Source organism: Polistes fuscatus, unplaced genomic scaffold (assembly GCF_010416935.1).
Source record: "Polistes fuscatus isolate 324 unplaced genomic scaffold, CU_Pfus_HIC Scaffold6, whole genome shotgun sequence".
Classification (NCBI taxonomy): Eukaryota; Metazoa; Arthropoda; class Insecta; order Hymenoptera; family Vespidae; genus Polistes; species Polistes fuscatus.
In genome coordinates, this window is record NW_025113140.1 from 11,002,570 (window position 1) to 11,023,471 (window position 20,902).

General features: G+C 28.2%; 1 protein-coding gene across 11 annotated transcripts in view; it reads right to left on the reverse strand.

The window, feature by feature from the left end:
• Positions 1-20,902, reverse strand: part of LOC122523428 (regulating synaptic membrane exocytosis protein 1) — a 118,614-nt gene that overhangs the window by 36,991 nt on the left and 60,721 nt on the right. For all 11 annotated transcript variants that reach the window (XM_043645161.1, XM_043645159.1, XM_043645164.1 and 8 more), the window contains 5 exons: positions 5,789-5,867; positions 4,739-4,898; positions 3,724-3,972; positions 1,089-1,245; positions 230-547 (listed from right to left, as the gene is read on the reverse strand). In XM_043645161.1, the coding sequence (XP_043501096.1) occupies positions 230-547; positions 1,089-1,245; positions 3,724-3,972; positions 4,739-4,898; positions 5,789-5,867 (963 nt within the window). The remainder of the gene's footprint in view (positions 1-229; positions 548-1,088; positions 1,246-3,723; positions 3,973-4,738; positions 4,899-5,788; positions 5,868-20,902) is intronic.

Below are 20,902 nucleotides of genomic sequence, written 5' to 3' on the forward strand. Positions count from 1 at the left end.
ACACATTTATTATAAAATTCAAATAATAAATGAAATTATTTGTATTCAAGCCGCGTAAGCCAAATAAATGTGTCAACAATGAATTATGAACTGAAATAAATCAAAAGGAATATGTAAGAAATTAAATTGTTCAATTTTTTTGTAAATAAAAACAAAAAAATATTAATAAGATTAAGGATATAATATCGTATGCTCGTAAATAACAGGATAAAAATCAATAAAATGGCACCTTGAGCCGAAATGGAGGTCCTTTGTTGTGCCGAAGCAATGGCGGCCGCATTTAGGCCAGCACTTCCGGGTGGCGTGTAAACGTCGTAGGCCGAAGCACGTCTTGGTAGTTGTACCGGAAGACCAAGACCAGTATCCGGATGTGGAGTCTGATTCGTACTTCCGCTAACTGTTCCAGCTGTTTTGATCTCGTCGTCGTAAGATCTCTGTCTTGTCACGCGAGATTTACGACGACCTGAGCTACCGTCACGACGATTGGCTCGTCGTCTTCGTTCCTCTTCCTCGTCCATGTCACCTGTACCCATCATTTCCGGCTCCACTATTTTGAGAAAGATTAATGACTAACTTTGATATTTCAATTTATTTATAACAAGAAGAAAGAAGATGATTTATGATATTATTGCGGCATTATTGTATTCATATTTTTTAAAGAAATTTTTAATACAATAATGTTTACAATTTTGACGATAAGTATATCTTTTATATCAATGTAAGAATATTATTTTATTGTAAGAATAACAATATTATAATAATATTATGATTTTTAATATTATTCGTGTTATATTAAATAATCATATTATCATTTATTAAATTATATATACATTTTTTCTTATAAAAATATTAATATTATTATTATTATTATTATTATCATCATAATAAAAAGCAGTAATAGGAGGAAAGTTCCAAGAATAGTTTGTAGAGGATCTAAAAATGTCTACATGACATTTTTTTGGAATATTTTAAATAAATTATTTGTCTTGTTAAATGATAAAACTATGAAACTTTCTTAAAACTTTCGTGCGTGGCGCGTACTTTTATTTAATAATTTCTAGACAGTGATTTATAAATAGGATTTTTACCCGGAGGCTGAGAACTTTTGATAACTCTCTGAGGACTCGTTGTTCTTCCTCTATCTGACTGATGACGGTCCGGTGATCCACCTCTTGATTTACTCTTACGACCGAACTCTCTATCCCATTTGAGTTCGTCTCGGTGATCCCCTGCAACCTTTCGAAACTACAACATTACGATACGATGATTAGGGCTCGAGGCTGGTTACACCATTGCGCGTATACACACATTTACAGTCATCAAGATACGCGTCTTCTGTGCGTGCTGCCTGCGTTTATCTGTGTGTGTATGAGTAGGTGGGGTTTATAGTTATATATGTGCATCCGTGATAGCTCGATTTAACGAGCTGGCATACCGTGTTGTTGTCATACATATTACATGACTCAGAGATATGTACATAGACGATGATGTTTATACAATGTTTACACGCTTGTTATGCACTTTGATAACATTCGCAAACGTAATTTCATTGCACGTAATAATATGCTTTCTGTTTTTTTCTTTTTTGATATTATCTGCTAATATTTATTGCAACTATGTTTGTTTCGTTTTTGTTTTTTTTTTCTTTTTTTTTAACTGACGCTTTCAATAAAAATTATATTTGTCATTAATTTTTAGCTTGATAATTTACAAGTATAACAAATATTGGGATTATTTATGCTTAATCGTTGCAACGTTATTATTAATAATGAATATTCTGATAAACGTAAATATATTGAAAAGAAATATATGTTTGATAAAAAAACTCTCACAAAGTAACTACGAATCCGATCGATCAATCCTCTCTTCTAGTCTTGTTGTTTAATCCGCAAAATATTTTTCACCGTCCGCTATATGTTCCTGTGTTTTTAGTTTTTTTCCTTTTTTTTTTTTTTTCTAAAGGGTAGCCCAGTCGATATTGGACATCACATGAGGAATTTTTGCGAACGTATTTGTACCTTTATATGTATGAATATATGTATGTGTAACACAGATAGCATAGATACACATGTTTTATGAGAAATGATAGCAAGTATTACAGACACTAAAAGAGATAAAAACAGAAGAGAAAAAAATGATTTTTCGTAGATAGAAATGAAAAAAAAAGACAAAAAGAACAAAAATTTGATAGATAAAGTTGCTCGAATTTTCATTTCACGGATTGAAAACTCGAATATAAAGAAATAAAAAAAACATTTTTCTATTATTAATCTGTTTCTTTTCTTCGAATAAAAACAACAAAAAAAGAAGAAGAAAAATGATTCGACGTGTTCGTCGAGTCTTTTTTTTTTTTTTTAAATATTCAGAACAAAGCCGTGCAGCACTTTTTTATTTGTGATACGTACATATATATGCATATCTATTCATATGTTTGCGCATGTTCGTGTTAACGTACGCGGTATAATATCAGAAGATTATGCAATTTCATAAAAATCATAAAACTACCGAAGATACAATTATTTCATTTTTTATCATAAAAATATTCAACAATAAAAAAGAAAGAATTTTCATAGCGATATTTGTGTTGTATATTGGTGAGCTAATGTTAAAAATAGAATGTTTTATTATTTTTCTCTTTCTCTATTTCATACATGCATATACATTTTATATTGTTTTATTTTACTTTTGTCAAATAATTGATGATATATAACAAGAATCATTCCAAAAATAATGATTTAAAAACAAATTTAAATAAAACATTTACACAAGTATATATTTTCAACACAGTTGAAGTATTTTGAAATTTAAATATTTCTTCATTCTTTTTATTATTAGATAAACAAAAATCCCATAAACTTTTTGATCATATTTCGTAAGCATTTCTATAAATGCATGTATGGGGATGTGTGTGTGTATGTGCATATGCGTGCTGTAGATAAGAAGCTACGGATAAAGCAATCAAAGCTATCATCCTCTGTGATAACAACAAAACGCTATAAAATACATCACTATTAGTTTATTCAAAGCGAAACACATTTAAGAAACAACGTTTCTAATGTTAATTGCAGTAATAATAATTATCGTTCCTGTTGGCTTTATTATTATCATCTACGGCTTAACAAAGAAAGGAAGATACAGAATACGGTTTCAAAAGTTTTTATACAAATGAACTTAATTCAAGAATATTATTAATAATAAAATTACATATATCGATATATTCAATGAACTTGTCACTTGAATTTTTCTTATTACATGCATTTATATAATATAAATGAGAGATTTTTATTTGGTTTTGTCGTATTATTTATGAAAAATATGTTTGCCATAATTTTCAATAAATTAATCCAATTAATGTTTCCACATACACACACACACACACAATTTGTATTTAAATGAATATTTTCAATTAATTTAATAAATGTTCATTTCTCGAAATGAAAGAAACAGCATTATATAATATATCATTTGAAATAAATGAATCCGATTGAGAGAGTTTATTAATCGATATTTATATGAATATGTTTAATGATGCTTAAAATTCAATAATTTTCATCGATAATAAAAAATGTATTTTCATTGCCGAGAAAAAAATAGCGCAACATTAACAAGATTAAAGTTAAATGTGTCTTGAAATATTTTTAATATTATATATCAGGTTATTTGGAATGAGAAAGAAACCATATTATGTGCTTCGAAAAAAGAAATAGTTCGATGATTGAATACCTTTTCGAGTTCCTTCAATGTTGAAACGTCAGAGTGTCTTCGCAATTCTGGACTTCTTGGCGGTGCCAAGCCACTTCCAATACCACCAATTTGGCTACCACTCTTGCTACCAAGTCTTGCTTCGCTATGTCTTCTTTGCAATGCTTCAATGTTCGGTACTTCGAGAAGAGAATCTGTTGAATCTTGCGTTAAAATTGGCTGGTCCCTCGAGGCAATTTTTCGACGACAAACGCTGCATCTCCAAGATGACTATAAAAGTATATTAAATGACACATGCACACACACATTTTATATATAAATATATAAAATATAATAAAAAAATAAAGAAATGTGTGTGTGTGTGTGTATAATAATCTGCATCTTAAAGATGACTATAAAAGTACATTAATTTTTATTTTTGAAGTTATACTTCTTTTGGCGCGTTAGGGAAAATGTAATGGGGAGTGATTTTGTTCCGAGCGTCTGGGAAAACGACACCATGAAGTTTGTCGGTATTTACGACGCGCGGCAAAGCGATTTCAAATATACGACATGAAGTTGTCTTCTCTTCTTCTTCCCCTTCTTTTCTCAAGCGGGTCACCCATCCAAATACTAATCGTACTCAGTGCTGCTTTACTTAAATGATCGAAGCGAGAACTAATGCTGTAACCGCGCCATGGCTGTTAACGCGTGAAATAATTCGATATATCTCTCTTATATTTAGTGTGGACTGATATCTATATTTTGATATTTTATTTTTCTTTTTTTTATTCTTTCTTATATATATATATATATATATAATAATAATTATTTTTGTTTGAAGTTTTTTTTTGAAGTTATTTTTGAGGTAATTGAGGTTATGTTCGTTTTGGTACGGCAAAGAAGTATAACTTCTTACGTGCGTACATAAATACACACACCAGTTTTTTTTCTTCTTTTATTGTTTTTGTTTGAAAATGTAAGAATTAAATGCTTTAAAATATGCAAAGGAATAGGCAATTCAAATGAATTAATTTTCATCGAGAAGAACACTTACCTGATCGTTTGAATTCGTTGTCGTCGAGTATGAGGCACAATCCTCGCAAACCTTGTGTTGACACTCGCAGCAAGTCCTCGAGCTTTCTTCCGGTCCAAAGGATTTCCGGCAAACTCGACATTCTTCCCCGCTGCTTATTTTACTTCCACCATCTGGTTTTCTGTAACATTTTATTACACAATGAAATAATTATTTACGATGCAATAAGTGAATCAAATCAAATCAAATGAAATGAAAAAAAAAAAGAAAATCGATCGATTTTTATTTATGATCGTTCGTCCGTCAAAATTTTGTTGAATTTTTCATTTTTATTAACCGAAAAGAAAAGATAAAGAGGAACAAACGGCGCGTCGTGTAGCGAGAATAGAAAGTTCATCAATCTTTCATCTTTCTGTCTCTCATTTCTCTTTTTTTCGTACATTAAATATCGTAACCGACACAACGAAGCATGAGAACTCAATTATTTTCTTTTTTTTTTCTTTCCTTTTTTTCTTTTTCTTCTTTTTTACGAAAAGCTTCGGTATCGGCAAAGAAAAAAAAAGGAAAAGATTAGATAAGATAGATAGATAGATAGGTAGATAGATAGATGGATGTTAATGCAATGTGTGTGTGTGAGAGAGAGAGAGAGTGATAGAGTGAATAAAGAAATCTGGTTCGATCTGGTGAATTAACTTTATTAAGCGATTCCATTAACATGGATCGCAAAGATTGCGCTCATTGTAAAATGTAACGAGATTTTCCAAGATGTTATTTTAAAATTAGATCATCTTATCCTTTATCATGCTCAACCTTCGAACTTGTTGCATTTATCCTATCGACTTTGCGATAAGAATGGGGAGATATTGTGATTTATTACATTCGATTATCTTATTAAAATGTTTTTATTTCTTTTAGTTTTATCTTTTCTTTTTTTTTTTCTTTTTAGATCTCATCGAATTTTTATCTACATTTAACGTATCATTTAAAGAATTAATCACATCGGTATTCGTATTCTCTCGTCATTGCTAATTTCAAATAATATTTACTCGTATAAGAACAAATTCTACTCACTTTATAATCGCTTCGATGGCGTCTTCCTTTGGTTGGATTTCTTCGACTGGGGTGACTTTAGCTGGAGCCAATTTCGTGACTGGGAAAATAATAAAATTACGTCTTTAATTCAAAATGATTATGCGGACAAATTTCTGAGTTATCATTTGTATAAAAGAAAATAAATTTTATGTTTCAAGCTTTCTTTTAAATAATACGTTATTTTTATATACGATTTAAAAAAAAACACATCATCCCGCATACTGATTTATTTATCAATATCATTAATTTTTGGAAAATAAACTTTTAGACCAAAAGAAATACAGATTATACAAAATTTTCCTTAATAATTATTTCACACGTGTGTGATATCGTAAAGTTTATTAAATGAATAAATTGTAAAGAAAATTTTAGGACACCCTGTATTTTCTGTGCTATTATTCTCTCTATATGTATATATTCTCTTTATCTTTCACGTCATTTCACTCTTAGAGTCTCATATCTTTCGGACATTATCTAAGAATCCTTGAGGGTCTATCAAGTGAAACAAGGACCTCTTCAAATATTCAGTCAGTTCAGAGAAGAAAAACGATACCATTTTCTTAACTCCTACTCCTCCAATTTTTCCTCAATCACCTTTATTCTCGATGGAAACATTTGCTATTATTTCAACGAAAAAGAAAAAGAAAAAAAGATGACAACAGTAATTATACATCAATGAATCGAGATCGTTGAACTTTGATGCAATTTAATTAAATTTTCTCGCAAGTACTCGTCTCAAAAAAAAAAAAAAATTAAAATTAATTAAATTAATAATTAAAAATCAATTATTTTTCTACTCGTTCTTCAAATTATTGTCATTTTTATTTGTTCGATGGAAATGCAACCTTTTAGTTTACTCAAAAAAAAAACTGAATTTTAATCTAACGCGCATTGACGTATCATTTATTTTTCTACAAAAATTTGAAATAAATATTTGCATACAGAAGAAAACGCGTTTTTACTTTTATTTCTCATAAAAAAAAAAAAGAAGTGAAAAGAAAAGAAAAAAATAACGTAAATTCGAAGAAGTCACATTTATCGGGAAAAATTTTCCAATTAAAGTTTCATTTGAAAAATAATCTATTCTGATATCTTTCTCTCTCACTCTTTTTTTTTTTTTGTCAGTTTTTTACGTAGGCACGTCGGAGACACGTTTCTTCGACGGAAATTAACCGTCAGATCAAATCTCGTGTGATTTATGTCTAGCGAATGGAGAAAGTACGAGAGAAGCGTATGGAGAATATATCGTTGTAACATGGTTAGGCGAACGAGTAACCACGCTTCCGTAAAATTAGAATTATATCGGTTAGAGAAATTTTTTTTTTTTTTCCACCTTCCCTTTACCCTTTATCCTTCCCTTTTTCCATTTTTTTTTTTATTACTAATAATTTTTCTTCCTTTTTTATCACCATTTCTTTCTGCGTCCTACATTCTCCTAAAATCTAATTTCAGATCTGTTCAAAATGTTCGTGTAAATTAGTGTGTGCAATACATTTTATTATATTTTCAAATTTAATTAAATATATACATTTATTACTGTCGTCTCAGAGAAAATTATATTATTATTTATTTATTTATTTTTTCTTTTTTTTAAATAATTCAATCGGAAAATAACCTTTTTTCTTTTGGTTTCGAACATTAATGCCATTGTTTGCGTTTAATTTCGTATAATAGGAATAAAATGGGCATCCAAAATTGTAATAATTTTATTTTTTCTTTTTTTTTTTCGATTTTCAAAACTCAATTTTTACAGATAATAAAATAGAAATGAAAGTGAAGTATACGAGATAACACAAAATATGATACGTATTCATTTGCTTTGATCCGATCAGTTATTTAGAATGACCAAAGCGAATTTCTGTTCCACTATAGTTGCGTGTACTAAATTGAAAAAAAGCGAAATAAAAGAAAAAGAAACGAAAAGAAAATTATATATATATATATTAAATGGGAAAGTAGAAAAGAGAGAAAAAAATGAAGAGAAATACAGAAAAAGCGTGGTGAAACATATATTTTAATTTTAGTTTTTTATATTTTTTTATTATTATTATTATTATTCTACAAACGATGTTGTTTTATATTTGTCAGTTTGCGGTTTCAAGAGTCAGAGATATGGTGGATAGAAAAAATGACCAATAGAGTTAGAGAGATAACTACATGTGTCAGTATCGATATTTCACGAAACATATCGACAAAGAAATTAATTTTTTTCTCAGTAGACATTTTATTTTTTTAATACCAATCTTTCTTTCTTTGTGTTTTTATTGCCTGACATTTCTTTTTAATCGTTTTAACTGGAATAAGTAAGATATTTTTTCTAGTATTAAAATGAATCGAAAAGTGTTTTTTAATTTGACTTCTTAAGTAAAAAATATTAATAGAAATTATGCCCCTTTTAAAATGATATGTTATTCAAATTTCTAGGATATGTAGTTCCGGTGATATTCCCATCTAAAAATGAGAGACATTTAAAAAGTTTATTTTATATAAAATTATTTGTTTATTAATCATTTATTCATTTATGTAATTTTATAGATCGGTTATACGATCTGAATATTTTGTTCAGTAAACAAAGATGAGTTAAATTCTTCAAAATTTATTTTTAAGAATTGTAAATTAAAAAATTATTATTTAATAAATAACAATATATTAAATAAATAGTGAAGATTCTATCCTTTAAAATGATACCTTGTTCAATTTTCTATGACTTATATTTTCGAAGATATTAATATGTAAATGGAAGATGTTTACATTGACCCACTGACCTATATAATTCAATGACACCGTGACCCATTTTAATTCCGAGAATTTACGCACTCCGATTACTACTACTACTATTACTACGAACAGCTGTATTATAAGAATTATGAATGGAAATCTTTTCAGGATGATATCTTTGGAACGGAAAATGGTAGAGATTTGAAACCAACGTCATTTTCAAAGAAAATTTATTCCTTATTTATTTGAATATTTAAACAATATTGTTACAACAAAATCGATTTTTTTAATAATTTAAACAATTAAAATTACCTTTTTCTCTTTTTCTCCTAAATAAAACGTCTAATTATAAAATGAAATAATTTAAATCGCTTTAAATAATTGCGTGTAAAATTTTATTTTGTTTATTTAAAAAAACAAAGATATATAGAAAATTTATTATTAATAGCTAATGCAGAAAATTAAGAAACGAAAATTCGAATGATCTTTTTGTTTCCGCGCCCCAACTTCGTATATAAATTGAATTTTTATTTTTGTAATTAACAATATAAGACTAAATGTATATTTTTTAATAAGAGTGAAAGTGATTAATTTTTTGTTTTTATTTATTTAATCTCGGTAAAAGTAATACAAAAAGAAAATATATATATATATAAAAGTAAATTTTAATCTTTTACGGAGGGAAAGAAAAAAATCGATTTTGATTAGAAATCTTGCGGTGTGGTCACGTGACAGATTTAGTTATCATCCATCATGGGTGACCTTCTAACAGATGATGGAACGTTTTAAGATCGTTGCTTTATAATTCCGTGTCGGAGATTCCAATGTTACGTGCATACGTTCTGTGTCCATTTAGCTGGTTATGGTAATGTCATCGTAAGTAGTCGATCTGGATACACAATCGCATAATTAATCATCTGACTAATTAATACCTGCTCTTTGGTCATCGACGATTCAATTATAATTGGCGGCTTTCAAAGCAATACTATTAAACTATCGATTATGTTATCCTAAACGATTTTATGCAAGACATCCCCGCCCATCTTACAACATTCGAATTTATAACAAAAAAAAAGGAAGGAAAAAGAAGGAAAAAGAAGGAAAAAGAAGGAAAAGAAGGAAAAAGAAATGAAATAAAATAAAATGCAAAATAAAATGAAAAATAAAATCGGACAATAATATATGCTTTGAAAATTATCAATATTCAAATTTTTATATCTATCTTGAATTTATATGTCAAACGAGTAATTTAATATTCGAATAAACAAACAGAAAAAGTTTTTACCTATACGCTAATCAATTTATCCGTTTCCTTTACGAATTTCCTGACACAAGCACGTATTCCGTTTTTTATTACTATTTTAGATTTCATCACGATTCGCTCGTATAATTTTAATATATCCTTCCACGTTGTAAATCGTGTCTTTAATCTTATTACATGGGAATGATCATGACTTCAGACGACAATCATTCTTTCAATTACTCGTGCTTTTGTTTTGATGTCGAATACGTGATGATACTTTTCAAACGTTCATTATAAATTTATACTATCATTGTTATTTGTTCTTTTTAAGAAGAAATAATGATTGATAATAAACAATTTTTCATAGATAATTACATTTTATCTTTGATTTTTCGTACACCTTTGTCTCATTGATTTAATTTGAAATGACCACAAAAAAAAAAAAAAAAATATATAATAAAAACAATAAATTAATACCATTTTTTTACGACAATTTTTAAAACGTTAATCTAATTGAACCTAAAACAATTTAAAATAAAAAAAAATCGATAGAAAGATTGTCAAGAGAGTGAAATTCTAAAAGAATAGCTTTCTTTTTAAAAATGTGAATAATGAAAGAGTAGACGTATTCTTGAATTTTCTCTAACGAGAAGAATGAAATTGAATTTATTTAATATTATCTACTTTCTACAAACCTCGCCTTACAACATTCTTCTTTCTTTAACAATAGAATTCGATCGATAAGGAGACTACGATCACCCAGAGTAACGTAAGTTATTCTACACAGAGGTGGAAGGAACATCGTTGATACTCGTGAATCGTCGTCAAAGGAATACTTTTTTTCGACAGAAATTTTTAGGTCACGGTACTTTCCTTTCAATACCAACAAATCGAAAAAAGAGAAAGAAAGGTAGAGATAAAGACTGATACAAAAGTAAGAAAAAGACGTAGAAGAGAACAAAAAAAGTTCGGCTAGGGAAAGAATTGACTGGCATGAGTATCGAGAAAGAATGATACCAATAGGGGTTCGTAAAATGGGGGAGAGGGGGAGTGTAACTTGTGAGATATAGAGGGAGAATATGGAAAAAGAAAGATGGATGGACATAAAAGTTTTTTCTTATTTTTCTGGTAGATGATTTTTGGATCGCATAAATCCATTAATATTAATTGAATCTTTCAATATTTGAATACGCTTGAAAGCTGACGTATCGTTATATTAATCAATCCTTTATGAGCTTGTGTAACTTTGAAATTACAATACCAACGAATCAATATTATTTTCTTAATCCACAATTTTACACGCACATATCATAAAAATATATATAAATAAAATATCAAATTAATATAAAAGATTATTTATATCTAGTTTGAAATATGAGAGTAAATTTAGTATCATTGAAAATTAATGATATCGGTAAGGAACTACAACAATCTAACGCGAAACAATTTTAAATTATTTGGAAAAGACTAGATACAAAAATATGAACAAAAAAAAAACGTATTTCATTTTTTTTCATTAAAATACGAAGAAACTTTTTCCCCGACCCAATATAACAAAAAGAAGAGGAAAGGAAGAAGAAGAAGAAGAAGAAGAAGCAGAGCGAGAGGGGAAGAAAGAACTGAATTTGCATTTGGTTTCATCACCTGTGCAAGCTCGAAATTGAGAGGAAAGCTTTGGAAAGACAGAGACGGATGATACCAATATAAGAATATCTCATGGAAATGTGTGACTGTGAGAGAGATAAAGAACGAAAAAAAGAAAGAGAAGAGCACGTATTTCAAATAAACGAGAATTTGATAAAGTTAATTCGATTATAGTTTTTGAACTTAAAATATGTTTTCCACTCGACAAGTTTCCATATCTAATCCTAATTTCTTACTCGTTCCGAAGTTTCGGTTGAAAATTAGGATGAGGAGACTTACTACTCTCGATTAACCGATCATCTCCGGTTCGAATGGTTTTCGGTGGTTCTCGTTTTAACTCGAAAACGGAAACCATCATATCGTGTATCGAATCCTTCAGGATTTACCGTGAGACTAGATGGTCGATTCAATTTATTGCTGGATTCTTTTCTCTCTTTCTTTCTTTTTCCTTCTTTCTCTGCGTGTATTTAATGTGTAATGTGTAAATGTGATTTTTGTATATGTGTTTTACTTGGTTGGTTAGTGTTTCGTAATAAATCATTTTTGTAGCGTTCAATAGAATTAAGAAGATTATTTCCTATAATCTAAAATCTTATTAAAAATTAATCAATTAAAGATTACAATTGAAAATATAAACAAGAAAATTTTTCTTATAAAATTATAATAGATTGGAATTAAAAATAAGAATTTTTGTTGATAGATAAAAGAGGAGATAACATTTTAGTGGCAATTCAAAAAAGAAAAAAAAAAAAAGAAATTTTGTAAAAATGAAAATTAGAAGGAAAAATAATGATTAGTCAAATCGATATAAGATTGATTAAGACTTTTCTTAATATAGAACGAGGACGAAAGTTTATGTTAGTCAATGTGGTTGAGAAAATTAGGCAAGATGTGAATTATGGATTCGAGGAAAATGTCGAGGACGAAGAAAATGAGAATGGAGATGCTTGGTCGAGGGTGCTTTCAAGAGAAGCTTTTAACCAATGGAAGCTTCCTCCTGCTCGCATAAAACACAGCTGCGTGTTGTATGCATCACGTAAAGATAATAGCATTCTCTTGAACTTTCAATCTAATTACTCATACGGTTAGTTATCTAATCGACACATAAATTCTACACGTAGATCTCTATCTACTCTATTGCATTTATACATTTTTAAAACTATTATTTATTTTATTTTTACTGGGATTATAAAAAAAAAAATAACAAACAAACACGGAGAGCAAATTTTTATAATACGTTGATGAATTTATACGAACGCACATTTTTTCGTATTTATAAAACAAATATTTGTGAATATTATTTTTTATTTATCTGCAAAATGGTCATGTTATTGATATAAAACATTATTATAATCTGTATATGTAATATAAATTGTAATATTATTTAAAGAAAATATTCGAATCTTATATAAATGCTAATATTAATGAAACTATATATTCATCTTATATAAATTTTAATGTAAATTTAAAATTCTAATAAATAATTTTTCATTTAAATTAAAGACACAAGAATTAAATGGAAAAAATATATATATATATATATATATATATATATATATATAACAGGACGAGAAAAAGAGAGAAAAATATTATATAAATTATTATATAATAAATTAAAGATTTATGGATAGATGATTATTTCTTTTTTTTTTTTAAACTTAAATAAAAAATCGATTTACAATCGAAGTCTTTAAAAATCGAAATAAAACAGCGCGTGCGTGTTTGTCTGTTTTTTCATTTCGTGAAATTTTAGAATCGTATATTATTACGGTGTCGCTGACGTTTCGTTCGCGAAAAGGGAGAAGAAAATTATGGCACGGTAAAAGCTTCTAATAATAACGTAAACGTCGCTATCCACATCGCGTGACGAATGTTAGAACGCCTCTCGTGTTTCGCGCAAAAGCTACGATGAATTAATTACTTCTCTGCGAATGGACAAATTTATCGTTCTCTAAAATAAATACAAAAAGTAAAAATGCGAATATTTCATTATTTAAATCCTACAAATACTAACGTCTACGACAAATTTGTTAAAATTATATATTCGATCGTTCGATAAGTAATTTTGTTGTAATTAGACGTTTAATAAAATTAGAAAATTTCTTTAAACGAAACAACTGAAATTACGTAGAACGCAATAAGATGTTCTTTCAAGTACATGAAAGAAGTAAAATAATGTGAACAGTATAAAAAAAAAAAAAATATGTGATACTTAAGGCAATATTTCTTTCCTTTTTATTTTTTATTTATTCACAAGAGGTTTCTTCTGAGAAAAGAGTAATAATTTTTATAAGACGTACATTTTCTCGATTCTTCTTCTTCTTCTTACTCTTTTTGTGATAAAAGTTAAAAGGAACGAATGATAAAGATAAAGATAAAGAGAAAAAGAATCAGGGAGAGAAAGAGATAGCATAACAAAAATTAAATTATGAACGAACCTCTCAATTTTTATTTTACATTTTTATTATTTTTATTTTTTTCTTTCGCTCTTAATTCAACAATAATGGTTCTTCTAACGCGAGAAAATCTTTTAAAATCTCCATTAACAATGTTATCAATTTCAACGTTTCAATTTTTACTTTCTTATTTTCTGATATCATTCGTTCAATTTAACTTCCAATACTTTTTTGTGTATTGTATTTCTCTTTTTATATATTTCACATTTTTCGTTACTTAAATTAGTATCGTTTCACGTTCGATTGAGTTCGTAGAATTTATCGATAACTTTTCATGTTTCGTATATTACCATTATTATTGTTATTATTATTATTATTATTTTGATTTATTTTTTAAATCAATTATTTAGAAGAATTTTTTTTATCAATTTCATGATGACCGTCAGACGTATGCTCACATGCTACAAGTGTTTCCATCATTTCCATAACGTTATTATTATTCGCACGAGATGAAACGCAACGATCCTAATGAAAATATTTACTTTAACGAGGTACGTCCGATAAGGTGATTAATTTGAAGGCCATCATGCGTTATCCTTTTGACGTAAATTCCCATTCGAGTATTATAACGAACGTTTTATCGTTAGGATTCTACACGCAACAAATAAATTGTTGTTTCTAATCATTTAACGTATCACTAATAGTTATCTTTTCTTTTTTTCTTTTTTTTAGATATCTAAAAAAATCATAATTGTGAAATTGAGAATGAAAAATTTTATTATTATTATATAATATAAATTTGTTAAGCTTTATTTGAAATATTTTACCAAAATGAATATATTTATTTTGTATCTTGAATAAAATGATTTTATTTTTAATATTCGCGAACTTTTAATTGTATTTTCTGTTTTTGTTTTTTTTCTTTTCTTTTGTTTTCTTTTGTTGATTTACAAAAAATAAGTTAAATGATAAAACAATATCGCAAATAAATTAAACGTGAAACTCGTAGGTTAAAGGTGGGTGGAAAAGGTCAAAGATAAACTTGATACATTGAAAGGTGAAAGAATTGAACAACGAGTACCTCTAACGAGAAGAGACTCATGCGAATCATAAAATGGCAGTTTAAATTTCCCACCACCGCGAATGTCATGCGAAAGAGTGCTTCACATTCGTCCAAGTGTTGAGGAAGCTATACAATACAAGAACTCGTTCTATTTATCGTTCGTGTTACTGTTAAATAAACTGACGAAGTTTATTCCAATTTCGACAAGTTGATAAACAATAATATTTATTTGTTACTACTAGCATGAAAAATTGTTGAAATTAATCAACTTATAAATGATTGGAACAATGTAACAAAATTTTTACTGTAAACAAAAATTGGCAACGATATTTTCTTTTTTTTTTTAAATAGTAAATTTATATATGCAAATATATTTATAATGAATATATTATCGTTATTATATTATATTTATTATATTTTTCTTTTACACGACATTTAATGAAACATTAAATATTAAATTTATATAATTTATTTATGCTAAGAAAATATTTCTATTAAAAAAATGTAATAATGTAAATAAAAATTTATGTGATAACAATTATTTGAGAATACAGTCGTGGTAAATAAATGCATGAATTAGAACTGAATGAATCACTCGAACATTTTAGAATGTAAAAATTCAATGAAACACTTGTTCGAACTTATTTTTAATATTTTCTAATGTATGTAACTACTTTGAAAGTAACTTTTCGTTCGGAAAACTTACTTTAAAGGAAGAAGACTGACTTCAAAAGTTTCAAGTATTTCCTTCAATTTTGTGACGTTGCTTTCGAAAATAAAGTTCGTAAAATATTTTCAAGAAAAATGGACCAATTTTTCATGACGGGGGATGAAAGGAAAGGGGAGATAGCAAACAGAGTTTCGCTTATTGGACGAAAATATTCTAGAAATGTATGAAAAAAAATAATATATATATTTTTAGCTTTCTAGAATAAAATACTACCAATTTAAACGCGCGCGCGCGCGCATCAATTATTTATAAACGTTTGACAAATTTATTTTCATTTTATCTCTAACGATATACTTTCTTTGTTTTTGTATATAAATAAGTAAAAAAAATAAATTTAATTTGAAAATCAATTCATAATTTTATATATCGATTAATATTTGTGTTAAACATTATCATAATGATAAAAAACAATAACATTAAATAAGATCAAATAAATAAAGTAAAATCAACTTATTTCTCTCTTTGATTATAAAATTGATCGGTTTACAACGAAAACATTAGAAAGAAAAAGTACCACTTATTTTCTATTTCTATTTTATTCTTCGTATTATAGTTATTACCGACTTTAACGTAAAGTTCAAACTGCAAAAAGGGAAAAGAACCTTCGAACTATGAGCTCGTGAAAAGGTTTTCGAATGTAACGAGCGAAATGAAGCTGCAACAAATATCCGCTAAATCGATGAAGAAAATTCGAATCAAAGTGTGGGGGGACAGAAGAATTGAAATGGAAGAAAGAGTGACAAAGATAGAGAGAACGAACGAATGAGAAAATAAGAGAGAAAGAGAGAAAAGAAAAGTAAGTGTATGAGGGAGAAAATAAATGAATTAGTGAGTTAGTGAGTAAATGTATGAGTGAGTGAATAAATAAGTAAATATATGAGTAAAAGATAAATAAAATGGGTAAGTGAGTAAATGTATGAGTGAATGAGAGAGAGAACGAACGTAAGTGAGTGAATAAGTGAATGAGTGAGTGAATGAGTGAAATGAGGAAAAGGTGAGTCGGAGAGATAGATAAAAATCGAATGAGTGAATGAGTGAAAGAAATAGTTAGAGAATAATGAGTAAATAAATTGGAGATAGATATAAAGAAAGAAAAAAAGGTAATAAGTGAATATATGAAAGAGAGATAGAAAAAACGAATGAGTGAAGACGAGAAAAGAGAAAAGAGAGAGAGAGAGAGAGAGAGAGAGAGAGAGCAAATAAGTGAATTATAGAGGGTTCGAGAGAAAATGAGCGCGAATGAGAGCAAAAGAATAAAAGAGACAGAAAACGTGGGAAAAAGAAGGAGAGGAAAGGGGTAAAAGTGGATTAATTAAAATTGTTTGTTTCGTCGATGAGAAAATGAGAGAACATTAAATACCTTTTCCTTTTTTCTTATCCTCTTATGATAATGACCAACGGCTTAAAAACATTTTAAGTTGTATGACAAAATAAACATTTTGTCTATTCTCGCACGAATAATTATTAATTTTTATTTTCAATAAATTGTGAGATATTTTATGCACTTGATGGTAACGTAAAAGTATTCGAGTGATTTTAACGATAGATTATTAACTATCTTTTTCGCGCGAGACTTTTATTATTAATTTAAAATGAAATATTTATAATTATACGTCTAGATTATTTTATTTCCAGAATTTATTGTTTTACATAAATTGAAAAATAATTAATATATCTTATAATCGAATAATATAATTATTATCGCTTATTAATTAAACGTATATTTGTTTAAATTAAAAATACGACCAGTTAATATTAAACAGAAATGAAATACGTATTAATAATGCAAATGAGATATACTTTGAAAGAAGTAATGAGAAAAATAAAATATCTTGAAACATAATTAACAGTTCTTTATACACATTATGTATATATATATATTTTTTTTAGAAGATAAATAAACTCTCTTGCAATTAGTATCGTAGAAGGGAAAAAAAAATGTGTCAACAACTTTACGAATGTATAATGTTTGATTCGATGAATCCGTTCAATTTTCCAAATGAATGCTAAAACAAAAATAGGGGAATAAAAAAGAGAAGAAGAAGAAGAAGAAGAAGAAGAAGAAGAAGAATAAGTGCCTACAGTTTTAAAATGATCGTGTAAAATGGAACGGTTCGTGTATGATCCGACCAAAAAAATTTCGAACGAACGTTTCGATGAAAACGTTGAATGAGTACTTTAACTACTTTCGACCGTCCAATACGATCGATTCCGAGATGTAAGCCATTCACGCGCATAAACTCACATTCCGTGCAAATAACTGCTACAAAGTACTCCATGCATCTACGATATAAACCAAACGTATTTCAGTAAATTTTTAAATTCAATTATTTCTCAACGAATTTTGTTTGATATATTAAAGATTCCTTATCTTGCAACTTTTTAATCTAAAAAAAAGAAAAAAGTAGAATTAGATTATAAGGGGAGTAATTGATTTGCACAGATTACACTGGAACTTTTCATTCACTATGCGTACACATTGCATACACACACACACACACGCGCACACACATTTACACATATGCAAATACACACGTAGAACTGAAGCTTCGTTTTCTTTCAGAATATTAAAAACCTTCGGTGAATTGTAAAAAATAATACAAAATGGAAGCTTCAATTCATCTCGTGAATCATAACACGTTCGTTAAAAAGAGAAAGAGCTTGAAAAGAAAAAACAAAAAAACAAAAAGAAAAGAAAAATAAAAATCGACGAGTAAATGAAATATTTATAAGAAAAAAAAGAAGAAAAAAAAACTCGAGCGAAAGGAAAACAAAAAGGAAGAAAATGAAAGGAGGAAGCAATTCGTTTGGCTTCGCATTTGTTCGAGTATGTTCGACGTTTTTACGTCTCTAATTTACTGCAGCATAAAAGAAAGCAGTAAAAAAAATTATGGCACAGTTATACCAACAAAATTTATTAATAATCTTGTAAACGAAATAGGATACACGGATAGAAAGAGAGAGAGAGAGAGTGAGAGAGAGGAAGAGAAATACAGTTTAAGTATTCAAAGTAAAGAAAATAACGAGTTGCTTCTTCTGCTTCTGTGTAAGTAAACGTTCGGTTTACTTTGGAAAATCAACCTCGAAGGGTCGTATCAAGGAAAGCAACGGACAAAGTTTCGCGAAATAGAGAGAAAGAGATGTACAGAGAAAGACAGAAAAGAGAGAGAGACTAAAAGGGAAAAAGCGAGTTAATTGGAAAGATTGAAAGTCGGGTGAGTGTGGAGCGTGAGAAGGAGATAAAGGGGTGAGTAGGGAAAAGGGGTGGAAAAAGGATGAAACAGTCTCCAGAAATGAAATAAACCTATAGAATATTAAAAACGTTGATATTAATGGATGGAATTAAATGCACGTGAGAAAGAAAGAAAGATAAAAAAGAAAAATAATAAGAAAGACAACTGATTTTAGTTAAATCGATTTGATGGATCCTATGCACTAATCCTAATTGCATTAATATAATATTTAATATTGCATATGGAAATAATTTTTAATTTAATTTCATTTATATATAGAATATTATATTGGAATATTATTAATATTATATTATATTGTTATATGTGTATATATAAAAATATATATATGAGCTGTTTATTTTGAAAGTGGCCTAACTCCATATAACCTTAAATTGAGATATTTAAAAGTTTGCGTTTCAATGCAATTAAAAATATACGTAAAGAATAACAATGAGTTATGTTGCTTAAGTGTATCTAAAGGCGTTAAATTTACAGTTTCTATTAAAATAATGGCAATTATTAAGTGAATAATATGCGTTTTCTTACCAAGAATGGAGTTAGGCCACTTTCAAAATAAACGGCTCATATATGTATTTTTACGATAATACATGAATTTGTCGAAAGATTTGGAACCTTACATAGAAATAATCTTTCTATAGGATAAACTAATTAATTTTTTTGTTTAAATTAATTTTTTAATTTTAATTGTTTGCAAGGCACAAAACTTTTTTCAATCCGCTCTCGTATTTATCGATTATATTTTTATTATATACACATAATTCAATGATTTATTTTCACCAGGTTGTTCTTAATATAATATTATTAACAATATGAGTATCATGAAACCGAGTAATAAATTGGATTTAGTTAATTTGAATTTTGGATTATAATACAGACAATAATTTACATGTCGAAGAATAAAGTTAAAATTAATAAATGAGGGATAGAGAGAGGAGAAATAGAAAGAGAGAGAGACAGAGAGAGACAGAGAGAGATAAAGCGGAATGGGAAAGTTTATTGATAATTCAGCCTAAAGGTAAAAGCAGAAACGTAAACGCGTTATGTGTGGATATATCTACATATTCAAATTTCTCGGTCGCGATTGAAAAACAGAAAAAATGCTGCCGGCGATGAAACGATGCATACGTGCATCGCGCATATATGCAACGCATTCGCGTTATCGAATGCAATTGAGAGGATTTTTAATCGCCTGCCGACAAATGCGCTTTCACGCGCTTCAATATTCGTCCCATTGGATTTACCCTTCTCCCCCTCCTTACCCACCTCCTCCTCCTCCAGCTTTTCTTCTGTTATTTTTTATATATATATTTGTATGTGTGTGATATATTTTATTTATTTATTTTTATATACAGTATTATATCTTTTTCATTCTACTATTACTAATTTGTTTTCTTTCTCATAGACAAAATAATATTCACGTATTATTTTCTCGCCCGTTATAAATTTCCTATCATTATGTCCATTTTCATTCGAGGTTCTATTCTTTTTTTTTTTTGTTACAATATAAATAGAATTAGAGCCGACGAGATGAAATTTCGTAAAGAACGACATTAATATTGAAAATTAATTCCAAATTTATCCAATCCAAATTATTTTTCAAATATTTATTTTCGAATTCGTTTTTATTAACTTTTATCCGGTACAAATAATAAATTATTAAAATTAACCACTTACAATTGAATTAATTAATAATCACATTATTTAATTCACAAATTTGAAATATGTTTTTTTTTAATACCCAAGTGTTTGAACGCAATTAAAGAGAAAAAAATCAGCTAGGAAAATTCTATCATTAAAGAAACCTAATGGACTAATATTTTTCTACTCATCTTCTCATAAAGATAGAAAAAGAAATAAAAGATAAGAGAGAGAGAGAGAAAGAGAAAATGTTTAACGTTCCGGAAACACTCGAACCGTTTTGCCTTCGTATCGCCCGAAGCGATTAGGGAGACGAGAATGTTTAGAACATTTCAGCTTCTATTCCTATGGGAAAAGCTCCAAGTTACGATATTGTTACCCTTCTCCTCTTCGTCGACTCGATTACC